The 23,646-nt window shown below is 50.7% G+C and overlaps 11 protein-coding genes across 11 annotated transcripts; 4 read left to right on the forward strand and 7 right to left on the reverse strand.

The window, feature by feature from the left end:
* Nucleotides 1-582: 582 nt before the first annotated feature.
* Nucleotides 583-1,580, reverse strand: ASPSYDRAFT_54696 (putative carbonyl reductase; the record flags this gene model as incomplete). The annotated part of the gene is made up of 3 exons (XM_040848896.1): nt 583-830; nt 888-1,271; nt 1,331-1,580. 3 exons carry the CDS (start codon nt 1,578-1,580, stop codon nt 583-585), a joined length of 882 nt encoding a protein of 293 aa, XP_040705508.1.
* A 149-nt stretch (nt 1,581-1,729) lies between these two features.
* ASPSYDRAFT_584482 (uncharacterized protein) lies at nt 1,730-3,665 on the reverse strand. The gene has a single exon (XM_040849534.1). The coding sequence runs from the start codon at nt 3,416-3,418 to the stop codon at nt 1,832-1,834; it is 1,587 nt and encodes a 528-aa protein (XP_040705509.1). The 5' UTR covers nt 3,419-3,665; the 3' UTR covers nt 1,730-1,831.
* Nucleotides 3,666-4,033: 368 nt separating this feature from the next.
* Nucleotides 4,034-5,000, reverse strand: ASPSYDRAFT_584488 (uncharacterized protein). The gene has a single exon (XM_040849535.1). The coding sequence runs from the start codon at nt 4,819-4,821 to the stop codon at nt 4,321-4,323; it is 501 nt and encodes a 166-aa protein (XP_040705510.1). The 5' UTR covers nt 4,822-5,000; the 3' UTR covers nt 4,034-4,320.
* Nucleotides 5,001-6,335: 1,335 nt separating this feature from the next.
* On the reverse strand, nt 6,336-8,452 carry ASPSYDRAFT_194568 (uncharacterized protein). The gene is made up of 8 exons (XM_040843699.1): nt 8,409-8,452; nt 8,280-8,347; nt 8,165-8,223; nt 8,059-8,113; nt 7,898-7,989; nt 7,468-7,839; nt 7,084-7,404; nt 6,336-7,010 (listed from the first exon to the last, which is right to left on the reverse strand). The coding sequence occupies exons 2-8, from the start codon at nt 8,327-8,329 to the stop codon at nt 6,526-6,528; spliced, it is 1,434 nt and encodes a 477-aa protein (XP_040705511.1). The 5' UTR covers nt 8,330-8,347; nt 8,409-8,452; the 3' UTR covers nt 6,336-6,525.
* A 343-nt stretch (nt 8,453-8,795) lies between these two features.
* ASPSYDRAFT_128649 (aromatic ring-hydroxylating oxygenase subunit alpha) lies at nt 8,796-10,388 on the forward strand. The gene is made up of 5 exons (XM_040840503.1): nt 8,796-9,157; nt 9,229-9,533; nt 9,604-9,779; nt 9,840-10,065; nt 10,126-10,388. The coding sequence occupies exons 1-5, from the start codon at nt 8,818-8,820 to the stop codon at nt 10,306-10,308; spliced, it is 1,230 nt and encodes a 409-aa protein (XP_040705512.1). The 5' UTR covers nt 8,796-8,817; the 3' UTR covers nt 10,309-10,388.
* Nucleotides 10,389-11,260: 872 nt separating this feature from the next.
* Nucleotides 11,261-13,156, forward strand: ASPSYDRAFT_54700 (uncharacterized protein; the record flags this gene model as incomplete). Its single annotated transcript, XM_040848897.1, has 4 exons — nt 11,261-11,277; nt 12,067-12,304; nt 12,370-13,109; nt 13,135-13,156. 4 exons carry the CDS (start codon nt 11,261-11,263, stop codon nt 13,154-13,156), a joined length of 1,017 nt encoding a protein of 338 aa, XP_040705513.1.
* Nucleotides 13,157-13,292: 136 nt separating this feature from the next.
* Nucleotides 13,293-16,571, reverse strand: ASPSYDRAFT_85411 (uncharacterized protein; the record flags this gene model as incomplete). The annotated part of the gene is made up of 1 exon (XM_040851522.1): nt 13,293-16,571. The coding sequence occupies one exon, from the start codon at nt 16,569-16,571 to the stop codon at nt 13,293-13,295; it is 3,279 nt and encodes a 1,092-aa protein (XP_040705514.1).
* Nucleotides 16,572-17,192: 621 nt separating this feature from the next.
* On the forward strand, nt 17,193-18,884 carry ASPSYDRAFT_54701 (homeobox domain-containing protein; the record flags this gene model as incomplete). Its single annotated transcript, XM_040848898.1, has 3 exons — nt 17,193-17,310; nt 17,404-18,163; nt 18,305-18,884. 3 exons carry the CDS (start codon nt 17,193-17,195, stop codon nt 18,882-18,884), a joined length of 1,458 nt encoding a protein of 485 aa, XP_040705515.1.
* A 172-nt stretch (nt 18,885-19,056) lies between these two features.
* Nucleotides 19,057-20,592, reverse strand: ASPSYDRAFT_143854 (uncharacterized protein; the record flags this gene model as incomplete). Its single annotated transcript, XM_040841382.1, has 2 exons — nt 19,057-20,319; nt 20,368-20,592. 2 exons carry the CDS (start codon nt 20,590-20,592, stop codon nt 19,057-19,059), a joined length of 1,488 nt encoding a protein of 495 aa, XP_040705516.1.
* A 1,065-nt stretch (nt 20,593-21,657) lies between these two features.
* On the reverse strand, nt 21,658-22,524 carry ASPSYDRAFT_27382 (F-box protein; the record flags this gene model as incomplete). Its single annotated transcript, XM_040844391.1, has 2 exons — nt 21,658-22,227; nt 22,249-22,524. 2 exons carry the CDS (start codon nt 22,522-22,524, stop codon nt 21,658-21,660), a joined length of 846 nt encoding a protein of 281 aa, XP_040705517.1.
* A 250-nt stretch (nt 22,525-22,774) lies between these two features.
* On the forward strand, nt 22,775-23,620 carry ASPSYDRAFT_145918 (uncharacterized protein; the record flags this gene model as incomplete). The annotated part of the gene is made up of 1 exon (XM_040841572.1): nt 22,775-23,620. The coding sequence occupies one exon, from the start codon at nt 22,775-22,777 to the stop codon at nt 23,618-23,620; it is 846 nt and encodes a 281-aa protein (XP_040705518.1).
* Between the last annotated feature and the right edge of the window lie 26 nt (nt 23,621-23,646).

Here is a 23,646-nt window from a genome sequence, read left to right on the forward strand (position 1 = left end):
ATGCAGGGCCTGGACAGCCGTGGAGGTTTGCAATAGAGTCAGCGATGTTGAACTCAGTGACGAGGTTCCTTTGGGTTGAAGTTCTGTAATCACTGTGCCTGGTTAGATGCGGTTCTCTGATGTGTCCCTGTTGTAGCATGCATCACAGCCCCTTGAGGAATTATACGGGTATGGGAATTGCTTCATCGGTCTTGACTACCTCATATTAAGTCAAGGCCCTCAATGTAAGCGTATATATCTCATGCTCTGCTTGTACGATACCTTCCTAATTAGGAGAACCGCACTACCAAGGCCAACCGTCAGTAAGGAACATTTCCCAAAAGAATGTTGTTACCTTTCTCTTCATAGAGATTGGCTAATGGTTCTGGACCAAAGAGGATAGTCGGCTTCTTGAAGACTTTCAGCTAGGATTAACGCCCTCGCTTGCTTTCGGTTCCGGCGCGAGACCCCGACATGACGTTCCTTGGATCTGAGCTGTGTGGTATACAGGGTACATCTAATGCAAATGGAGCTCCACGGAAAGAACCGTCTCATTGTAATGTTTATTGGCTATACAATCTTAACTCCATTGCTTGGCAAGCCTCACGGTAGAGTGTATCCTCCGTCCACAACGATGTCCGCCCCAGTAGTGTAGCTGGAGGCGTCGGAGGCAAGGTAAAGATAAGCCCCGTTCAGCTCGTGCGATTCTCCTTCACGTCCCATGGGGATTTTATCCTTCCAAATTGATTTTGTGTCCTCGGACACGAAACTAGAGATCTCGGTTGCAATATACCCAGGAGAAACTGAGTTGGCACGGGCATATCGGACCCATTCCACTGCCAGAGATTTACCTGTGGATTGATTAACATGACATGAAACATTGGATGAAGGGTTATTTTGGAACGTACAGAGATGGATAACTCCGGCCTTCGCTGCGTTGTATGCAGCCTGGAGCTGAGGAAAGTTAACAATGTGACCACTCATCGAGGCAGTGGCGACGAAGCTTCCATATGTAAATCCCTGCAGTTTGTTGCCGTTGATGTCTGTTCCCTCTTCCTTTTGCCTCCTCCAATGCGCAGCAGCGGCCCTGGCGCAGTAAAAAGTGCCGTCAAGGTCGGTCTGGACAACATTCCTGTAATGGTCCAATTCAGCATCAACCATGGGCCCTTGAGTCCAGGGGATGCCGGAGTTGGCCACCATAATATCCAGACGACCATTTAGTTCTTTTACTGCCAGGTTCACGGAATCCTCAACGGCCTGGGGATTTTTAATATCAACCTGATACGCCTTGCCTATACGAAAGTAAGCCCACGAATATACAAATAGAATACATCAAGTGTCAGGCACTTACAAATAACACCATACTTGCTTTCGATTTCCGCTGCCTTCTCGATCGCTTTTTTGTTTGAATTGTACCAGATAGCAACGTTTGCTCCGGCCTCTGCAAAGGCGTGTGCGACTGAGAGGCCAATGCCAGCACCGGCACCCGTGACGATCGCAGTCTTGCCTTTGAGACTGAAAAGCGACAGCACACTTTGGGTGGCGGGGGCAGTGGTGTTGTTGTGCACAAAGGTGCCCTGGGAGATTGGAGAACCGGACATTGTGAACTGCAGGATTGTCTTCAAGGCGTTGTTTGAGACGATTTAACTTAGCGGATTGTTTACTCCACGAGGGACGAATACGGGATTTTATGGGAGAAGATGCGATTCGGGGTCTGCCCGCACCCAGTGGAGTGTTCGGTTAATTACTAGATTAAACCCGTCCAATTGCAGAGTCTTGTTAGATTATACCCCCCACTGCATTACTTATTTGTAACTAGCCAAGTCGTCGGGCTTCCGCCGGAACCGATGGCTCAATCCTCTTGCTCCTCCAGGTCAGGCCGCAGATCCACAAGATGTGACGGAAGGACCCAAGGGTCCTGGGGATGAGTAAATCTATGGCCAAGATACAGGATAACAAACGCTGGCAAGCCGATGTATGATGAAACGAATGACGCAGTGGACCACTGGGCCGGGAAAAAGACAGTGAACCCGTTCAGAAGACAGAGGACGCTGAACACGAACAGGGTTATCCATGAGATGTACGGCTGCAACGGGGATCTCTGCGTGAGCTCCGTCTTGGGAACTTGTTGTGCCTGGCAGGCCTGCCGAAACCTCAGGTAAGTGATGGAACAACAGACCCAAGACAAAAACCCTCCAGTATTCACCAAGTTCACCAGCCAGTTGAGGATCTCCGCTGACGACGAGTTGAGCGTCAAATATGCCAGGAGCGAGACACAGGATGTTGCCCCTACTGCATAAATGGGCACTCCTTTTGCAGTGCACCGTTGGAAGATGCGCGGCGCGGCTCCTTCCACGGCCATGGAGTGCAGAGACCGACTGGAGAGATAAAGGAATGCATTCCCTGCTGACCATGCAGCAACCAATGCCACAGCATTGATGACGCTGCTCAAGCCGCCTATCCCAGCAAGGTGGATGCCCGCTACCCAGGGCGAAGCTGCAGCATCACTGCCGCTTGTAATGGTGGGAGCATTAGAGGGGCAGATAACAGAGATTCCAATGACGCTGCCAACAAAAAGCACAACCAGGCGCCAGGTGAAATGTTTGGCGACTCTGGGGATATTTGTCCTCGGCTCTTGGATCTCTGCTGCGGTTCCAGCCACCATCTCGGGCGTGAAAGTGAAGGGCAGGGCACTGCTAAGGACAGTTGCGATGACGGCAACAAGCCTGCCTATATCCCCCTCCAGAATCAGTGTATTTGTTGCGCCTGGGTCTTTCCAGTAGTGGAATCCAAGCCTATTACGGTGCGGACCTCCTCCCCAGAACAGTACGAACGAAAGAAGCAGGAGGCCGACGATAGTGGCCAGCTTGATGCCAGCGAAGATAAATTCTGCCTCGCCATAATAGCGCACCGGGAGGACATTGAGAGCGATCAGCAGCACTAAACAAATGGTGATCCAGACCGCGCTGCTGACGCCTGGCTGCCAAAAGTCTATGATAATGGCACATGCTGTGAGTTCAAACGGAACTAACACCGCAAAAGAGTAGACGTATAGCCAGCCCATGGCAAAGCCCAAGCTTCTCGATACAAAACGGCGGCCGTACCGACTCATAGATCCGCCGCGAACTGGGAGATATGTTGCAATCTCAATGATGCCTGTGAGGATGAAGTACACCAGGATCGAGACAACAACGTAACTCCCAACGAGGAATGCTGGCCCGCCCGTTGCCAGCGTCTTGCCAGTGGTAATAAAAAGTCCCGTTCCCACAGTGCCACCCCAGGCGATGAAAAGGGCATGGCGGGCTTTCAGACGTCGTTGTGTCGAGGGAAGATGGCGAGGCGCTTCGACATCAACCGAGCCAATTTTCTGACTTTCCTGGTCGGCATCGTGCCCATTATCGTGGTCATGTTTATCTGTTGACGTCGAGATATTATTCATGGTTCCGGAATGCTGTATACATTATGCGCAGAGTGTAATTTATCGGCCCAGTCTGGTTTATAAGTCTTCATATAGCCGCACAGTCCGACGTCCTTTTCTCCTATCCTGGGTTTGGGCTCTTGAAGATACCACTATCGACGGGTTTCTAGCACCGAATCTGGTATCGTGGACGACGATTGGTTGCTCATGCATTTTTCTTGTCATCTGGGATGTCTGACCAAGAGGTGGATGTCGGACACTCCGACGAGATATTATCTTAGCGCCACCCTTATCTACCTCTCGACTTGGGGGAAGTAAAACCTTATGATAAGGGATGATACTTGTTGTTATACTCGTCGTCGTCGTTCTATCGGACCATCCGCCTGCTACTGAGCATATCATGTTGAGGCGTTGGACGGTGTCGTCAAAGGGAAAGCACATATTCCCCACTCGAACGAGTAAGATATTTCATATTACCACTTTCTCATACAAGAGATACGGAGATTGCGTATGTTATGGTTTTATTTTCGCTTTCCATTTCATTTCTTGCGACCGTTGACGTGTTTCCGGGGTTCGTATGTACCGCTCTTGCGCAAACATATATACAATCTCACTGTGCTCATTTACGCCATGTTCTTTAGCTGGGTTGGGGCGACCAGACCCGGTTTCATACCGCTACAGACTATATCGGCCGTTGCTATAGCGTTGGGCAAGCAAGGCTTCCACCGAGAAGACTTAGGTACACTCCTAGCATCTTTCGTGTTGTGCACCGTGTCATCACCCCTGTCGGCCGCCCACAAGGGCACTTCATTTCAGCATACCGGTAGGCTACGAAAGCAGAATACGGAAAACCTGCGAAGGAACTGCGTTACCCCACACTTTTCATGCGTGTGCCCTATACCAGGCAACCCCAGAACCTGCAGTCAGCTGTCTGCTGTTACAACCTTTGCATATAGGTTAGGCCTCCATACAATCGCCGAGAATTGGTTGGCAAATCGGTGATTGATAATGATGTAATTTGGATGCGGGGGATCTCTGAATGTGTATATGTCCGTGGAGTGACTGTCCAGCACGAGGGCGTAGAGTGCCGTCACTTCCGGCCGCATTGCTTGATTTGGAGAAGATTGAGTTGTTTGCAGGCTCTGCGTTGCGCTAGACAAGAATGCTTGGGGAATGCTTAGCGACCAGCCACTGGTGGCTGTCCATGGAGCAGCCCTTGGAGTCAGCGTATTGACATTCGCGGACTTTAGGCCCGGGCAGTACAGGAATGGCCCCAACGTCCCTCCCTGATATTGATTGTTTTTATAACGTACAACTATTGTACCTGGTTCCCTTTGTCCACGAGCACTCCCTCTGTCCGTGGGTACTCCATTTGCCCGCCACGGCTTTCCCGTACGGAATGGAGGGCTATATGAATGAAACATCTCTGAACGCTGAATGAATGATCGGAAACCGAATAACCACTCGGGAGATTTACTCAGATTTTTTAATTGAACTCAGCTGCCATCATTCTTAGCACCGGTTTGCTATATATTGGTAGCTTTATACTGTGGGAGCCCTAGCGGTTGGCAGACGAGGCCCTGTATCCGCAAACTCCGATCCTACCGTCGACCTCGGCTATGCCAAATATCAAGGTGTTAGACCAGATAACGGGGTAGATCGATTTCTCGGCATGAGATATGCCGCAGCACCTGTTGGCAATCTCAGGTTCCGGGATCCGGAGGACCCAGGTGCGGAGTCTAAGGTGCAGGACGCTTCCAACGTCAGTCCCAAGTTGAAAGTATGATGTCTTCAAACCTTTCAATGCGACGGAAGACTCCAAGCTCCCTGTCTGGGTTTGGATCGTCTTGTCTTTCGATGGCAGTAAAAGTTGATAGAGGGGGGCTGCCGTTCGGGCTCGTGGTGGCAGCCCTCCAAATGTCTGTAATCTTGATTGCGGACACAGTGTGTTCCCGTGCCCTAGAAGATGGCGATTGTAGGTGTGATTTGCTAATAGGATGAGGCAGCCTTGGAGCATCTCAAGCCAGATTTACCCCACTTTTCTCGTCGCCTCCCGTTCAAAACTTTATCCAAGCCTGGTTTGCGAGACGGAACCCGCGGGTACTTCCCATTTCGGCAGAAAAGTGCAGCCATCCCCAGGGTGCGATTGGACGACAATACAGATTCCGCCACTCATGGGAGAGCCCACAGAACATTGTAAATCGCAAGGTTCACTGATATTCCCGATCCCATTGTCGGTGCAGGGTTCCTCGTGGAGACGGGCCGAGTCAACACGGCCAACATATGGTTGGTGTTGTGGTTGACGGTTCTCGGAACCCTGGCTTTCATACTGGCCACCTGCCGACTATCTGTTATAGGTGAGCTCAAGTTCCGCGACGAGACAGGTTAGTCAGTCATGGTGAAGGCCGCTGATGTGTTTTCCTTTCCTCGAGTGAGCACCGTTACGTTTCCAGATGATAGTTGCGGACTTGCCGTCAAATGCCAGACCTAGCCATTTGCAAGGCTGTTGCATCTGCCAGTCTATCGATACGTAAATCGGCGGAGTTGGTGAGTATCAGGTATACTACTCGTAATGCAAGACTATCCGCAATAGGCAAAAAGGTGCGTAATGCTCGGTTTTTTTTCCCGGCCCTGCCAATCGCGAACAGGTCCAAGTTTGATTGTAACAATGGTATAATGTTTCAGAATGCTTTTCTGCTTTCCGCATTATTTTTTCCTACTGCTTCCCAAGCCCGCCAGTGAATAGGATATGAAGGCGAAAGACGAGGATGGAGTCTCGCTAAAGCCGCAGTTCAGCCACAGCTGCGCCGCAAGTGATGACTGTTTGCTCTCATGAACCAGTTGGAAAATCATCCCGGTATTAGCTAACTCACGTAGTTCCCAGGTCATCCGTAGGTTTAACCCAAAAATCTGTGCTTGGTCCAACTTAAAGCTCCGTATAACAACCAACGCAATTCAAATTAACTAAACTAGATGTTCTGGCAATTTGGGCATCTGTTTCTTTTACGCCCTTGAGTATTACATTCTGAACATGTTGGTGGAGCGCATATAGGTGTATCTGAAGTTCGCAGAGCATTCCCGCCAGTACTGTAGGTCTGCTATCACCCTCCGCCCTTCAATAATTGAGATCAAGGGCGGTCGAAGGTGTTCAGGGATGACGATTCTGGAAGCACAGGGCCTTCGTAGACCCTCTGCCCTTTCAAGAGCCAGTAGAACCCACTGCATATGCAAGCCGCACCGAATACTGCCGATGCATAATTCATGTTCGCTGCTGTGACCGGCTGATAGGGAGGGAAGACCAAGAAAAAACATGTGAACGTCAGAAAACAAATGGAAACGACATTCACGGGCATTCCAAACCGCCCCATAGACCATGGGCCTCGAGGAATCGGGTGAGCTGATGTGACTCGGTGGTGAACAAGGAGACAAATCGGCAGAAGATATGAGAGCTCCAGACCAAAGACTGCCAGCGAGACTACGGCATTGAAAGCGGTTGTAGAGCCTACATTGATTAGTCCAATGAGCGCTAACAACACTGACGTGACGAGAACCGAGTTGGCCGGGATTTGTTTGGCTTCGTCTACTCGAGATAAGAAGGACGCTGCCGGAAATGCTATAGTGAAATATGAGCCCTCAGAATGAACCTTATCAAAATTCCCAAAAGAGGTAATGAATGATGTTCTTACCTTTGTCCCTTGCTAGCACCCACAGCATCCGACTGGCGGACATCAGAAGAGGGATGGAAGCTAAGCCAGCCATAATCACCACGGTGCAGCAAAGCGCTGTAGCTGAGTGTACATTGCCCGTAATATTCCAGAAGATCTGAATAATCGGATAGCCAGTTCTAGTGTTTAGGGTGGAGTCCATGTCGCCCATGCAGAAAAGCACAGCAACTAGAAAGCCGAGGCCCATGGTGCCATTAATTATTATGGTTCCAATCATGGCAGTTGGGATGTCAATCCGAGGGTTCCTCATTTCTTCGCTCAAATGAATTGCCCCATCATAACCTGGAACAGCAAACAGTGTGTCAATCTCGAGGAGTTTCCATGTATAGAACGATGGATTCTTACCGATAAGAACGTAGCAGCCGGATAGAAGGCCAACACACCAGGCTATCCCATCATGGGACCAGCCAGAGCTGTTTATGGTCTCAGTGAAGACAAATTTTGCGTCGTGTTTCGTGGGAGAGACCACGCATATTACCACAAGAACCGCAAGGAATGCTCCAACATGGAAAGCCAGTGAAAGGTATTCAATCAAAGAAAGCAGCCGACTTCCTTTGATATTAACAAATGCTGATATAACCAGAATTCCCCAGTAAAGTAGTGTTCCGTGCCATCTCTGAAAGACATAGTCGTCGTAGTTCAAGACCAAGAGACCCTGAATCATAGTACCGGACAGGAAAGGGGCACTTGCTGCGACGGCAATCCATCCAAAAGTTGCTAAAAGGAAGAAATTAGCCAGAATAACCACCTATTGGATCAGATTTTCATCGCGTACTTATCCAGCCAGCGACCCAGCTCAAGCCTTTTCGAATGCGTTCAGGTGCCAAAGTGCTTACGAAGTGATACTGGCCTCCTGGTGTCGGAAACCTATCACAGGATGGGGATGATGTCAAATCATAGCCATGCACTGACCGGGAAACCCGGTAGGGCACTTACGCTGATGCCATTTCTGCCAGCGAAGCCGCAGTTGATAGGGACCCCGCGAAAGAAACTGGTTAAGTTCAGCCAGACTGAGACTGTGGTTGGAATAGCGGGTACTAACTGATGAAACCGTATATAAGTGCTGTAGGGCCCCCGCTGACTAGGGCTGACATAAAAGTGCTGAATCTCATCAATTGTCTGTCCACTCTCAGTTGGCGTTGGGAAGAATCGTATACCTGCATAACGCTTCCCAGGTAGCCATTAGCGACACGCTCAGTGACAGCATCGAGAAAGCGCCAAATTTCTGCGAAATATATTAGAGATACAAGTTTTAATGCATTTAGCAGGTTTGCATATGATGAAACCTTTATGTCCTGGACCTGGCCAACTTCTTGAGATTCCGCCTGCGCTTCATGGTCCGCATTACACACTGCCTTGGCTTTAGACTCCATATTAACCAGAAAAGAAAATGAAGTGAAAACACAGCAGACTTCAAATGTCGCGGAGTCTTCTTGTGGCCGTGTCCTGTATGATAATATCAGACCCAGAAGTGGTTTGAAGCTGTGCAGTACTCGTTGTAATATGCCGATTTGGGAAAAGAAGACCGACACTCTAAGCCCGATATGTCCAAAGAACACGAGTCAATCGCATTCGGGAATATACATGGCTGTCATCGAGCAATTGGAGGTATAATTGAGACGAGGTGACGGAACTTTAGACAGGCACATGTTGATTGCAGTCCCAGATTCCATTGTTTGCGACTAGTTCCTCACCATGTTCCGAATTCTTTCAAGTGGCACGGAAACTGCCAAAGCCCAGGCACAGGAAAGCACCGTTCCAAGGGCACTCCCCGCATCATGGTACCATTCAAAGCCTCTCTACGATCTTGAGCGTAGAGCCATATTCTCGAAGAGGTGGTTGCTAGTCACACATCGCTCGCGCTTTACAAAAGCAGGCGATTTCATTAGATACGAGGAGGCCGGTTTCCCGTTCTTCCTCTGTCTCGACAGGCAGGGAGTTCTACGAGGATTCCACAATGTCTGCCGGCACCGCGCCTTCCCAGTCGTCACCACTGAATCTGGGACCGCGAGTATCCTCGCGTGTAAATACCACGGTATTGTCGTGTCCCCCTTAGTCCACAGTGCAATCTGACGCCAGAGGGCTGATTGTTTTACTCTTCCCAAGGATGGTCCTACGGTTTGAACGGTAAGCTGGCGAAGGCACCGCGATTTGACCAGGTTCCTGAGTTTGACAAGGATCGAAATGGATTGTTCGCGATCCATACTCATGTTGACCGGAGGGGCTTTGTTTGGGTCAATCTCGAGGCTACTAACAGCGAGTCTCCCGCTACACCCTGGAGTGAGGACTTTCTCGGTGCCGATACGCAGGAACGTTTAGATGATTTCAACATGGACGAATACTCGTTCGATCATGCCTGGAGCATGCATGGCGATTATAACTGGAAGACATTGGTAGACAACTATAATGAGGTATGACTGATCAGGCAAGCACCGTATGAATCATTTCAAGTTTCCTCGACCCATCTGATATGTTTGAAAGTGTTATCACTGTGGTGTGGCGCATCCTGGTATCGCTGCCATATCGGATCTTACAACATACGAGGTCAAAACCGTCGGAGGGCAAATCCAGCACTATGTGGAGGACAAGCCTGGGTACGAGTCAGGCATGAAAGTGGCGCCGACATTCTTTTTCCCGAATGCTTCTGTGACAATGACGTATGGTTTACACCTGTGACCGTGTGAATGACTGTTGTCGGAATACTCATTCTGATGCAGGTCTCATTATTTCTATCTCATGCGCGTGGTACCCACGTCTGCGGTGACGACATCTATGCAGTACGAAGTTTTCCGCCACAGGAAGGCATCAGACGCGGTATTCAAAGATTTAGATGGTTATTTCAAACAAGTCGAAAATGAGGATAAGCAGCTTTGCAATGGGGTGCAGCGCAACCTGAATGCCGGCGTTTACGTCAACGGAAACCTACAGCCATTCAACGAAAAGGTAATTGCCCAAGATCCAGGTTCTGGTGGCCAAGAGGATGAGCTGATGTTGTTAAAACAGGGCGTCCTATACTTCCAGGAGCGGGTGAAGCGGAATTTGGTCAATCATCGACGCGAGGAGGAATCAAAGGGCGGTGAGATATGGCCAAGTACGAGAAAGGCCATCGAATCGGCGTCACTGGATGAAGAAATTGGCTTTTGCACCAAGCTGGATTGTGGAAGCAGTGCCGAGTTGGCTTGGTAACATGGAGATTCAGGGAACTGGACCTATGCTAGCTTAAGCTGTGCTATGAAATACGCAAAACCCTAACATTAGATAATGATAGCGTACTTAGCATATAAGCTAACCTTAGTATAAAATATTTCTAGTATTAGGCTGAAAGAGGATTAATATACTATATTTGTTAATTATTTTACTATATAAAATATCTCTTTCTTTCTTAGATATAAGTTTTTATTAGACTACTTTTTATTATCTTATTTAGTCTTAAATTATATCTAAATCTAGCAATAGCTATTCTATCTCTATAATATAATTAAAAGCAATTAATCCAAATCTACTACTTTATTTATATATACTCTTATAGTACTAAGTAATTTTCCATATTACCTATAGTTATTACTATACTTTTAATGATCTACACTAATACTGAAGCGGTTTTTGCGGAGGCCAGTTCTTCCATGTCTTGATCCTGATATGACGACTACGAGTAATGAAGTGCTGCATTTCGATAATGCGACGAGCTGTCCATATTTTCAACTGATTTCACAGCCCATCGTAATCTGGGCAAGTACCACTGGCCACGTCCTTAATCATATTAGGCCCGAGGATACTGTCAAATATCCCATACCGGTCGTTTCGGATGCGCATGTAGTACTCGTGGACACTTGGATGTTTCTCTGCCCATGCCTTCGTGAAGACCTGCCAAGGATGTCAGTAGAGTACATCATGACGAAGTATTGCGTCTTTACGTATTTATATCCTCGAGCCAAACCCGAGACAACAAACAAATCTGCGAAAGACAGAGTATCGCCGACCAGGTACTGCTTTCCCTTGATCTCTGTGTCGATGGCACGGACCGTAAGCTCGCAGCCCTCTTCGGCTTTCCCTAGGATCTCGGGGCTGGATGGTGCTCTCCCAATGATGGGTTGGATCCAAGCCATAATTGGCAGCAGGAGCTCATAGTTGGTAAAAGATGCCCAGCGAAGAACGGTAGTCTCCTCTCGCAGGTTCGATCCGTGTAGCGTGCTCTTCGGGCTCTGATGAGAGACTTCACTGCTGTTAGTGGAATTGAAACCTATACGATGAACAGTTGGAGTCTCACGGAACCACGCGACGGCGTTACTCTCGTAGACACAGAACCTGTCTGTTGTCTCGAACGTTGGGACCTTTCCAGTATGGAATTTGGCTAAATACCCCTCGCCGACGCCCCCTTTCTCTGGATAAACTTTGATCGGAAAGGCGTTGCAGATTTCTACGTCGAGCTTGAGGTACTTGACGACGAACAACACCATGGTTGACCGAGGGGCCTTTGGGTAGGTGTACAGTTTTCCGAGTGGCATGGTGAAATAGATAATGTAAAACACTATGCAGCGTATGGTTTTAAAAAGCAAGTTAGGTGTGAGAGGCCAATCTGGTTACTATAATTTAAGATATATATAAACGCGGATCGTCGGCGTGGCCTGGGATTCCCGCTCGCCATCGAGACAGATTACCGAATTGAAAATAGGCATCATTTTCATTATCTTGGTTATCCCGTTCAATTGCAGCTAAGGAGGAGTGAGGGGCAAGATTTCGTGGGGAGTCAGAGGAGTGGGAGGAGCTCCTCCCGGCATATTTATCTGATCTACACTCCTCTTAAAATCACAAGCAAGAAAGCAATGGGATTGCCATATTTCCAGTGAACCGCCGACTGATATAATGATATCCTCGAATCTCTGCCTACATCATGCAACAGTCGTAAGTACATCCACTCAGCTGGCGACTTGTCTGACCTCCCAGATACGTCTTGGTTACTGGCGCAACGGGCCTAATCGGAGCCCATGTAGTAGACAACCTCCATCAATCAGGAACCCGGGTAAAGGTCGTGGTCCGGTCGAAGGAGAAGGCCGATGCGTTTCTTGCGAGCAGGAGAGAGCACAGCGACAAGCTGGACGTGGTCTTCATCAGGGACTTGACGGACCCGGGGGCGTTTGACGGCGCGGTGAAAGATGTAACTGGGGTGATCCACATTGCAAGTGTATGTTCAAGTAGATGACCATCGCCGAAAAGGAGAAATAGTATGCTAACACCCGGGTCCAACAGCCTCTCAAATACGACTGCAAAGACAATGAGCAAGCCCTGATAATCCCTGCCATCCAGGGAGTACGCTCTATCCTACGAGCGAGCTTGCACTCTCAAGTCCAACGTGTTGTCCTCACCTCCTCCTTTGGATCTGTGATAGACTTGTCCAGGCCCGAGGAGATGCCCTGGAAATTCACATCCAACGACTGGAATCCCATCACGTACGCTGAGGCTGCATCACCACACGCGTCGGCGCGCGAGGCTTACAGAGGATCCAAGACACTCGCAGAACGGGAAGCCTGGAAGTTCATGGGGGAGCAAAGGCCAGGATTCGACCTGGTAACGCTCTGCCCATCCATGGTGTTTGGGCCACTGGCACAGAATCCCAAATCCTCGGCAGATTTGAACGAGTCTAACAAGATGCTCTGGAAAGTAGCCAGCGGGACTGCCTCCCAAGAGCTTCCTCCATGCCAGTTCAACTTCTGGATTGATGTTCGCGATTTGGCCCAGATTCATGTCCAAGCGCTCCTCACTCCCACTGCCGGGGGGAAGAGGTACATCCCAGTGTCAAGGGAGCCATTTACATACCAAATGGCGTCGGATATTATGCAGCGCGAGATTCCATTTCTCAAGGGGAATATTCCGGCAGGGATGCTGGCTATCAAGAAACATGTTGAAGTCGATCTGGAGGCGATGGAGAAAGATTTCCCCAGCATCGAGTATACGCCATTTAAGACAACAGTATCTGATTTTGTGAGTCAGTTCAGTCCATTCTTGAAGGGCCAGACTTGAGAGTCTCATGATTTAGGAATGAAAATAAACCAGGTATACCACTTCGTGTGAATTCAGTTCCAGTCAACTAGCTAGCACCCTCCTAGCATATACATGAAACTATTCGCAGTACCAACAATTCTCCGGTCCACGCAATAGCATAACTACCCACATTAGACGCAGTGTACGTCGCCTATGATTGCATCAGGCTTAGACAAAATGCACCTCAACGTCTTCACAAACCGCTGCACAAAGTCCTCCACAGTTTTAGGAGATATGACCCACGGGTCATATCGTGCAATGATGCGGACTCCCTCTGGCGAGAACTTTCCTATCACGTACAGGCTCCCTGATAGAGGGGCAGTGTCCATAGGGTACGCCAGCTCCCACTCCGAGAAAAGATTAGGCAGCATGGCAGCATGATCAGGTTGTATGAAAAGGGTAGACTGGAACCGGCAGGCGGCAGCAGCCTGCGGGCTTAAAGTCGATATCAGGTCCCTAGCCACAAACTCATGGGGCCGGCGCGCCGCTACCTGATCCTGTATTAATCCAGCACTAACCTGTAGAGAACTATTCGTGTCGAGCACAACGCGCGTGGGAACTCGTGTGACAGTTTGTCCCATGATTTCTTCAATTCCTGGAACCGGAGCATCGCGGCCAGAGGCGACTTCACCAAAGACAACATCGTGTGACCCTACAAAGGACGAGACGGACAGCGCCATCGCTAACCTCAGCTTGTTGCCGATGTTGTGGTGATCGGCTTGTACCAGTTTCATGCTGTCGCCCACAACCGTAGACACTGCCCACGGTACGTATTCATCAGACGGAAGCTCAGGGAATATTTTCCCGCGAAAGCCGTCAAAACTCTCTTTCCAGAAATGTCGAGTAGCGTTGGGAATGTTGGACAGGAGCTTTATATAGCGATTATACGGCTGCGGGACCAGCTGCTCTCCCCTGTAGGCTCGTGCGAGCAGCTGAAACAACAAGGTGAGCGACGCCCCATCATATACCACATGGTGCGTCCAGATTTCAAGCTGTCGCCCAACCTTCGCGGCTCGCACCAGTGGCTGCCGGAATCCCCATAGGTTGGTGTTGGAATTCTCCCCCAAAAATGTCGAGTATAGCGGCAGACAGTCAGCTCCCTTGAATACCGCCTGGAGCAGCTCCCCCGACTTCAACTGGACTATATGAGTGCGCAGGGCCTGTCCACTGCGTTGGATTACGGTATCCCATGCCTCTCGGAAGAGGGCATCGTCGACATCTGCGGGCAGAGTGGCTGTTATGCGCGGTGTGTAGTTCCTCGATGGCATCATTGAGCATAGGACCCAATGTTTTTGGATCCAGGTACAAGGGTATATATCTTCCAATTCCATCGCTTGTGCCGTTCCCGCATACAGGCTTAATATCTCATCAATGACGCCTTGCGGACCTGTGGATGTCTCCTCTAACAGAGAAAATGGCGGCACCGTTTCAGCCTCCGGATGCCTGGACGATGTCGCCACTTCGGCCATTGATACCAACGTTTGGCGGATCAGGATATCCTGGAAGGTTAAGTGAAGTCCACAGTCCCCCGCCTTAGCTACGAGCTGCATGCTCAGCAGCGAATCGCCACCAAGCGAAGGCCAACTGGAATGGCGCCCGATTTGGGACGGAGGGACACCAAGTAGAGCCGCCCATAAGTCCCCCAGTTTCTGCTCTGTCGGGGTCAATGGCATATCATCTGGTCCTTGCATTTCAATGGTGGAGTATTTCCACAAACAATTGTACTTCTTGATGTCCTCGGGGGATAGGCATGCCGCACTCTTTCGGAGAAGCTGGCGGTCCAGTTTGCCCGACTTCATGAGAGGAAGCTGGGTGATGCAAAAGACGTACTGCGGAATCATGTACGCAGGCAAGGTTGCTTGCAGATATGGTACCAGTTCTCCCATCTCCAAATGGCTCGCGTCACTGGGCATGAACAAACCTTCTCTGCAGATGCCTCGTGAATCCATTGCCGAGCATTCCGAATAGAGGAAAACTGTAATTCTGGGTGTGCTGTTATTGAAGGGCACCACATCTACTATAGCGTCACGCAGGCCTGAAATAGCAAGGCAGACATGGTGCTCTATCTCCCCTGCTTCAATACGCTGCCCATTCACCTTCATCTGCGTATCTTTGCGGCCCAAGTACTGGAGCGAGCCGTCAGGATTGTAGCAAGCCAGATCACCAGATCTGTACACCATTCCGGCAGAGCTGCGCCTGAACCTCTGTAACCAAGGTGGCGCGTCAACGAACGAGATGGCCGTAGCCTTTGCATTCTTGATGTACCCATTGCCGACGAGGGGACCTTCGATCAGCAGCTCCCCTTCCGCTCCGACAGGAACAAGCTTCGTCACGTCCTCTGGGTCAACAAGCCAGCAGGCAGCAGCAGGGGCCGTGCCTATGTTTGTTGAACTGCTGCACTGGCGCAAGTCAGGCTGAATCGTCGTAAGGAGTGTGCATTCCGCCGGGCCATACCCGCCGATGACAGCGATGCGCCTTGGCCATGGATGAATATCGGCGGGTGCAACAGCCTCTCCTGCAAGGATAACAGTGCTGACAGTCGGCACCTCGTCTTTCGGGATAAGCCGGGCCACGCTAGGTGTGAGAGACAAGGTGTTAACGCGGAGGTGTTTGATGGCTTCGACAATCGCATTCTGGCGCTCGTATTCAGACGGGATGCACACGCAACCGCCAGCAAACAAGGTGCCAACAATGTCAAGAATGCTTATGTCAAAGGCATACGAAGCGAACTGCAAGACCCTTGAGTGCGTGCCGAGCTGTAGGCCCGTCAATGCTCCCGATAGATTGGTTACCAAGGCACTGTGCGAGATGATAACGCCCTTGGGCTGTCCTGTTGACCCAGATGTAAAGGTGGCGTAGACAGGGCTGCTGGGCGATACCGCAGGCAGGTCCATATTTCCTTCGTCATGTGGAGCAGTGGAAGCAAGACTGTCGTCCACGAGCGCGACCTTTCCCGTCCACGATTGCATAGCCGCTGTCAAGCTCGGGCTGGACGTCACCAGGAGAGCGGCGTCTAGTGTCTTACAGATCTGTCCAAGCCTACTGGGAGGGTGCGAAGGATCCAAAACCACAAATGCACCGCCTGCTTTCATGATGCCCAGCATCGCGACCACCACCCATCGCGACTTTGCCATACACACTGGTACATAGGTGCCCTCAGAAATGCCGTGGGCTATGAGTTGGCGCGCAACTGTGTTGGAAGCCTCATCCAGCTCGGCATATGTCCAGCTTCCATCCCAGGACTCGACAGCTGGGGACTGCGGCTGATAATGGCAGCGAGATTGTATGATATCGTGCGCGCGCGCATCCAAAGCGGATGCAAGTGAGCCATTCCATTCTTCTAGCTTGAGGATATCCGCGGTGGCCAGCTCGCCGAGTCCACCAACTGGTGGAGCTTGTTCAATGGTCATCGTAATATAGGCGAATTGACATATGGTAGGGGCAAAAGGACTTCAAACGATAATTCTAGCGGTGCTTCAGAAAACAGCGAGAAAGGGATGCCCAGTAATGGGGCAATCCGCCTGTATAACATATGACGAGCTAGGGCTCAAGCAAGGGAGCCAGACGGCGCAAGGCTTATTGCTGTTGCTGACACCATTACCACCAATCTGAGCTCAGAAAGCTGAGTCCACGTCAATACTCCCATTCAGTCGGTCAAGGCGAAGCTGATGCTTGTGACAGGTATTTCTGGCAGATCTTTTGCCGTGCTCCGGAATGCTGGCGGCGTGGTGCAGTCTCCGGAACATCTCCCCAAGAGATCGAAATCGGAGATTCCGCCAGTGAAATACTGTGCCTGTTTTACTTGGATCTACTACTACTACGATATGACTTGCCCCACCNTCCACTGGAGACCTCACGATGAGCCTCGTACATTTCTGTACACGGGCTGATTCTGGCCAATCATACGATCCGGACCCCGTGACTGCTTTGGGCGAACACGTGACCTGCCACTCGCCCGATCGTATCGTGGCGAAGAGATTCATCTTCATCTTCCTGCCATGACGGGCCTGATTGCGGTTGCAGCATCCAAAATGGATAGCCTCGCTCACGAATTGCACGGATCTGGCTGGTCTGTATCTGAGGATCTCGAATCAGGCCCCAGAACAGGCCTCTTTGGCTCTCAACCGCAATCCAACGATGAACCATCTGGTACCGGGCTGAACGAAAATGAGTCTCTGGAAGACCCGTTTTCCAATGATATCTCGCTGGACGATATCTCTCACTCCGGCTTTTTGGGGCCAGGCATACCCTGGGATGACCATGACTTTTTTCTCCCCCAAGGTGCCTGGAGGCCCCCGGAGCCCTGCACGTACTGCCGCCGTATGCGCCTGCAATGCTTCTCTCTTCAAACCACAGAAGCCAATCCAAACCCAGTCACTTCCTGCTCCAGTTGCGTGGCCCTCTTCCGGCAATGCAGTCTTGCAGAGCGACACAAGCGGCAGCCTCACCGCTACGAAACAAATCGGCCCGTGATTGACCAGTTACACGGTATCAGGGAAGACGACTTCTTTCTCGGGAGCACCGACAATCTTGATTTTGGTGAATATGAATCTTTCGTCCCGAATACCAATAAATCCGAGCCACCTAGACCGTCGTCAAGTACGTCGAGTGAGAGAGCTGGTTCTCATTCTCGCTCTGTCAAGCGAACAAGGCCGCTCAGAGAATGGCTGGCCTGCAATATCTCCAATCCATATCCAACAAAAGCAGAAAAGGCCGACTTGGAAAAACAGACTGGACTGACAAAGACCCAAATTAACAACTGGTTTTTGAATGCCCGACGACGCCAGCGACATTCCGAGAAGGTCGTCGCTCAACGCAAGACCTTCTTACCGCAAGGATCACCAATGCCCAGCGCATCACCCTTGAGCATGATGACGCCACTGGATCGCTGGCGCTGCTCGCCGCCAGAGGACGAACCCATCACTATATCTCCTGCTGTATTAGAGAGCGCGCTGAACGACAGCTTCTACACGGACTCAGGGCCAGCCAGTGCCAGTGCAGGGTACGCATCGTCGTCTATGAGCGGAGACTCTTGGCTTCACAGCCAACCACAGTCGATATACACTTCATCTCATCCAGATTCGACGAGCGGCTTCTGCCATTCAACTGACAGTGGTTCCAACTTCGGCGGTCTGGGTACAAGCAATGATGCGTTCACGCTTCCGCCCAGACCTTCGACCACAGCTTCCACTGCTGTATCCAACCCAAGCTTTCAGTGCACCTTTTGCTCACGGACGTTTAAGAAGAGATTCGACTGGCGACGTCACGAGCTAAGCGTGCACATGCCCAAACTCAACTCGTGGGTCTGCACTGCCCCTCTAGCCCCGGACGAGTCTTTCTTGATCTGGCGCACTGGCCAGGAGAGTCCCGAGTGCATCTTCTGCGGACATGCGTCACCGACAGACGACCACTTCCGGACGCACGAATTCGACTATTGTTCCCAAGGTCCGGCCAGTGGGCGAGTCTTCAGCCGCAAGGATCACTTGTGGCAGCACCTGTACAAGTTCCATGGCTGTCGGAAGTGGGAAGGTTGGAAACCAGACTTGGCCTCTCTCAAGAAGAATTCTGATGCTGTTAAAAGCCGCTGCGGATTCTGTGGCGTGGCCATGGTTAGTTGGAAGCAGAGGGAGCAACACATGGCGGATCATTTCCTTGAGGGAGAGACCATGGCCAGCTGGACGGGGTGTGAAAATGGGGGAGTAGAACAAGTCACGTTGGACTGATTTTTACGTTACTAGGATTAATAGTTACAAATCGAAGGGAAGCTCTTCCATATGCTCGAGTAACCGTCCAATAATACTTTAGATGGATTAACTTCCACATACATAGGTGGAATCATAAAGAGGCGAATCTTGGTAAATCCACGCAAACTTCCTCCGATAGACCGAGTTAATGCTATTGCTTCTCCCTTCCCAGGCTTTCCAACTCTTGCTCGAACGCTGGCCATGCCTGAGTGGGTAAGTCCCAGGTGAGCCACCAATTCCCCTCTCCATCCTTGCCAAATACGTTACCCAGATTAGGAATCCCTCGGCCTGTCAAATCCCTACTCACTAGGATAGATGCCGGCTTTCCGACCCTGTTACTCTGTCCCTTCGAACAGCGCACTGCCGAGGAGAAGTCAATGTCGTAAAACCGAGCCTGGTGCCAATTTGTACAGCACACCAAGACAGAACTCGGATCTATACAGACAGGAAATGAGCCGGTCTCGACGAAGCTCTGGTGTCTCATTGCGAGTTGCGCCTCGCATTGGGGTCTCGTGCGCTGCTGGATCAATGAAGTGCGGAACTGCGACGCCAGGTGTCCGGTTGACAGGTTAAGAGCATCCCCGGCCGACAGAAAAGTTGGCGCTAGCAAGCACGGATTTGTGATGAAGGCAGTGTTATCGGACGGGCTTTTCTGGAGTAATGTAGCTCGCGAATTGAATATGTTGCACACCGAGAGTGGCCGGCTGGGGGACACCCCAAGGGCTTTCACAATTGTGCGGGTGGCCCAGGAGAGCAGGATGTCTCCATCACTGACAAACGGTGAGTCCTGGCCTGGTTCTCTTCCTTGCGACAGCTCCTGGATGGCAAGGTTTCGCATTCTGTCGACACACGGCCCGGGGATACAGATGAGACGCGACTCTGCGGTAGGATACCAGAACCGGTCCCATAATTTATACATTACAAGGACCAATTTGTTGAAACCTCTGACCTGTCTGTCATGGTGCACAAACTCCGTCGGCTCAGTTGCTTTGCTGTGCTCCGTTAGCAGGTCATCGCCAATGCCTTCCAGTGCGCCGACTTCTTCTTCGCGTCCATTCAAGACATCCGACCACGCGCGGAGAATCCGACGCATACCGGACGCGCCTGTTACAAGATGCATGAAGGATATCGTCACCAGCGTTGCATCCTCAAAGGCGACGACGTGGATATCGAGAAGTGGGCGATCGGAGTACAACCAGTCGTCCAGTGTCCGCGGATGGTTTGGATGGAGGCATAGCGATCGCATAACTTGCTCCTGGTTTCCGTGTAAACTTGGATGTGCTGTGGCCCTGGGGAATTCCCCTGCCAGATGATGGCTTTCAAGAGGGATATCATATTGGGTAACATCAAATGTAAAACCCGGCCTGCTCTCATCGTACTGCGCAGGGATATGGTATTCCGCCACCCCGTTGCTCTATCTCGTCAGGACCGACACTCTAGAAGGACACACGTAATAACTTACATTCCGCCGTATGCGTGCACCAAGTCGCCTCCATTCCCCCATCTGCATCAGGCGCTCGAGCGAGCTCCGGAGCTCATTCGGGTCCAGGACATCGTTGAATCGGTAGCAATAATGCAAACACCATGTGCGCCCGATATCCCTGTCATCCCACAGCGAGACCGGCAGAACAGTGTCCGTTAGGACCGTAGGAGGCGCCATGGGTTTTGGTTTGGTGAAGTAGCCCATAATGTTGACAGTCGCGCTGGCTCAATATATACGGAAGAGGTTGAATTATGGGACACTCTGCAAAGTATTTATACAACTGCTACCAGTGCACACCGTCTCTGAATCTCTAATCATGCATCAGCGAGGGGTTAATGCACTGCAGTCGATCGCATGGAAGGCTTGGATATGATGCAATGCTGCAATATCCAACGCAGATGCGGGTTGTCGAGTCGGCAGTCCCTTACTGCCACTCGAGACGGTGAGCCTCTGATTGACCTATCCGATTGCCGGTGGAAAGCACATCTGTTAGATTCAAGGGTTTATCACTACACCACAACCCAGCGGGTCATCTGCAGAGCTGACGAAACTTACTTGATCTGTTCGTACCAGTCACCTACTGTGGCCGTGTCCAGATCTACCCACCTGGGTAAGAAAACTTGAGCTTCCATATTAAGTCGATAGAACGACGCCGTGGCAACGCTTATAACCATGGTTTTTCTGTGCCATCATTGCGCTCTTACTTGGGCAACGCACAGGCAATTGAATGATTGGAAACGAGCCCGATGGTTGGTGGCGCAGTTCGTGGGCGAACACACTATCCATCCCTTGCAGGTAAGAAACAGCCTTAAGGAATTGCCTCTGCCGTACTAATAAAAGCTATAACTCCACACGTTGTGTTCCCACTTTGAAGTTCTGGTACTCACGGCCAGTTAATGGCAGAGTATAGTCGATGGATGAGAGAAAAGACAAAATTAATTTGACAGAGAGCAACAAGATCTAAGTATTCGAGAAAGTTTTGTCGGCACGGTTAAATCTATTCTAGCCGTAAAGAGGTTGTAATTACTGTAGTACTTATATTATATTTATATCCAAGTTTTGCTGACAATGTACTCGAAGAAACTCCAAGTTGATACCAATACCAAGGAGGCAGGCAATCACAGCTGGTCTGTTACTAAACATTGGATTTATACTACCATTATAAAAACTGTGATTAATGGAAAACCGTCATCTACGGTCTTATTTTCGTGCTCAACCTGGTTACTAGAATCACTCCCATCCGCATGTCTTTCGTGAATAGCCATGGTATCACTCTGAATCAAAGTTTATAGTGATGTGCCTATAATCAGGATCGATTCTGCGCCGGACACTCAGAGGCATTGCGATCACATCCTTGGTGCCTCCCTCTAAGTCATCGAACTTTGGATATTCGACGACATTGCCAGCGACGGGCTTCATGCCGGCCTCCTTATAGGCCTTGTCTTGGAGCATGCAATCCCAACCATAAGAATTATATGTGATATCGCACACCGGTTCAGGCTCATTCTCAGTCTGGCCATGCACTGCGCGACGCCACGAAATCGAGAACTCCCCCTTGGGGTTGTCATCGAGCAGAAATGCCACGACATCCCACAGTAGGCCTATGCGCACCCCTGGGCGACGATTCAGCGCTTGAAATTCAGCACCAAGCCGGCCATCCAGCTTCTGACGGGGAGGACAGCCGCAACCATTCAACCACACAGTAACCTGTCCCAAATACGGCGCGGGGCTAGAAGGGAACATTCTTCGCCAGGACGCGTCAGGGTGTAAAACAGCCTGGCGCTTCGTGTCGCATTCAGTCCATGGGTCGACTGCGCCTCCGTAGTCCTTCTGGACATCCTATTCTTCGAAGCCGTCTACCTTGGTGATAGGCGCGCGCTGAACAGGGGGCCAATGGTCGAAGAAGGAGGGCAATGTTTCCTGTATAATGGGATTTATTGCCGGCTCAGAGACCTCCCGGGCTGGCGGGCAGGTTGAAATTTGGAAGAAGAGTTTCTGCTTCAGTAAAAGGCTGTTGGTGATGAAGTTGTTCCATCGTCGACTGACTTGTTGAGTTCGGAGGAGATCTCGCTGTGGGAGGTATGCTAGGATCAGTTCAAGCAGCTCTGCAATGGCAAATACCTTGGATGCACTCATTGTCGGGTTTTGGCTGTCGAGTAGGGCTCATCTGAATCTATCCCTAATAAATGGCCTGCAGCTGTTTTATGCACAGCCAGTGAGTCAGTTATGCATCAGACTCAGACAACTAGTCACACATAGTTTACTAACCTCATTCAGTTTAGAAACTGGACAGTCAGGCTGCATCACATGGATAAGAAACACGAGAGCCTGCGGGGTATAAATCCGTCCAGCCCCCTGTCCGTCGTACTCCGTATACAACATCACAATGTCCGCCAAATCTGTGATTGTTATCATCGGATGCGGTGGCATGGGCCTTTCCATCGCTCGTCGTCTAGGCAGTGGTTCTCATCTCGTCCTGTCCGACTTTTCCCAAGCCCAGCTGGGCTCAGCCGCCCAGACTCTGCGCGATGAAGGCTACGACGTAGACACCGTGCAGGCCGACATTTCCAACGCAAGTTCCGTCCAAAGCCTCGCCCAGAGCGCCGCACGTCTTGGCGTCATTAGAGTTATCGCCCACACTGCTGGCCTGTCGCCTGCACGGTCGCCGCCGGATGCGATTTACAAGGTCGACCTTCTTGGAGTGGCGCATGTTATCGACGCCTTCCTCCCTGTGGCAGCCAGCGGTACATCGCTAGTTATCATCGCCAGTCTAGCCGGGCACAATGCACAGGGACAGTTATCTGCTGAACTTGAGCGACACCTCGCCACTGCTCCTACAAACGACCTCCTGAACCACGCGGACCTTGAACATGTCAATTCTACTTCCGCCGAGCCAGGCACCCGGTTTACAGCGTACGGTATCTCAAAGCGTGGTAATATTCTCCGCGTTCAAGCATCTGCAGCCGCCTGGGGCAGAAAGGGAGCGCGGATCAACACCGTAAGCCCAGGGCTGATACTCACTCCAATGGGCCATGCAGAGCTTTCAGGGCCTCTGGGCGAGCACATGCAGGACAGGATTGGGAAGAACCCGGTCGCGCGCGTAGGCACGCCATCGGATGTTGCCAATACGGTGGCGTTTCTATGTAGTCCCGAGGCGTCGTTTATTACTGGGACTGATATCCTGGTTGATGGGGGATGGGGCAGTTCAAGTCGGTGGGAGAGCAAAATATAGTGTATACTCCAAGAGATATCTCGATG

The sequence above is a fragment of the Aspergillus sydowii genome, assembly GCF_001890705.1.
Source record: "Aspergillus sydowii CBS 593.65 unplaced genomic scaffold ASPSYscaffold_2, whole genome shotgun sequence".
Lineage (NCBI taxonomy): Eukaryota > Fungi > Ascomycota > Eurotiomycetes > Eurotiales > Aspergillaceae > Aspergillus > Aspergillus sydowii.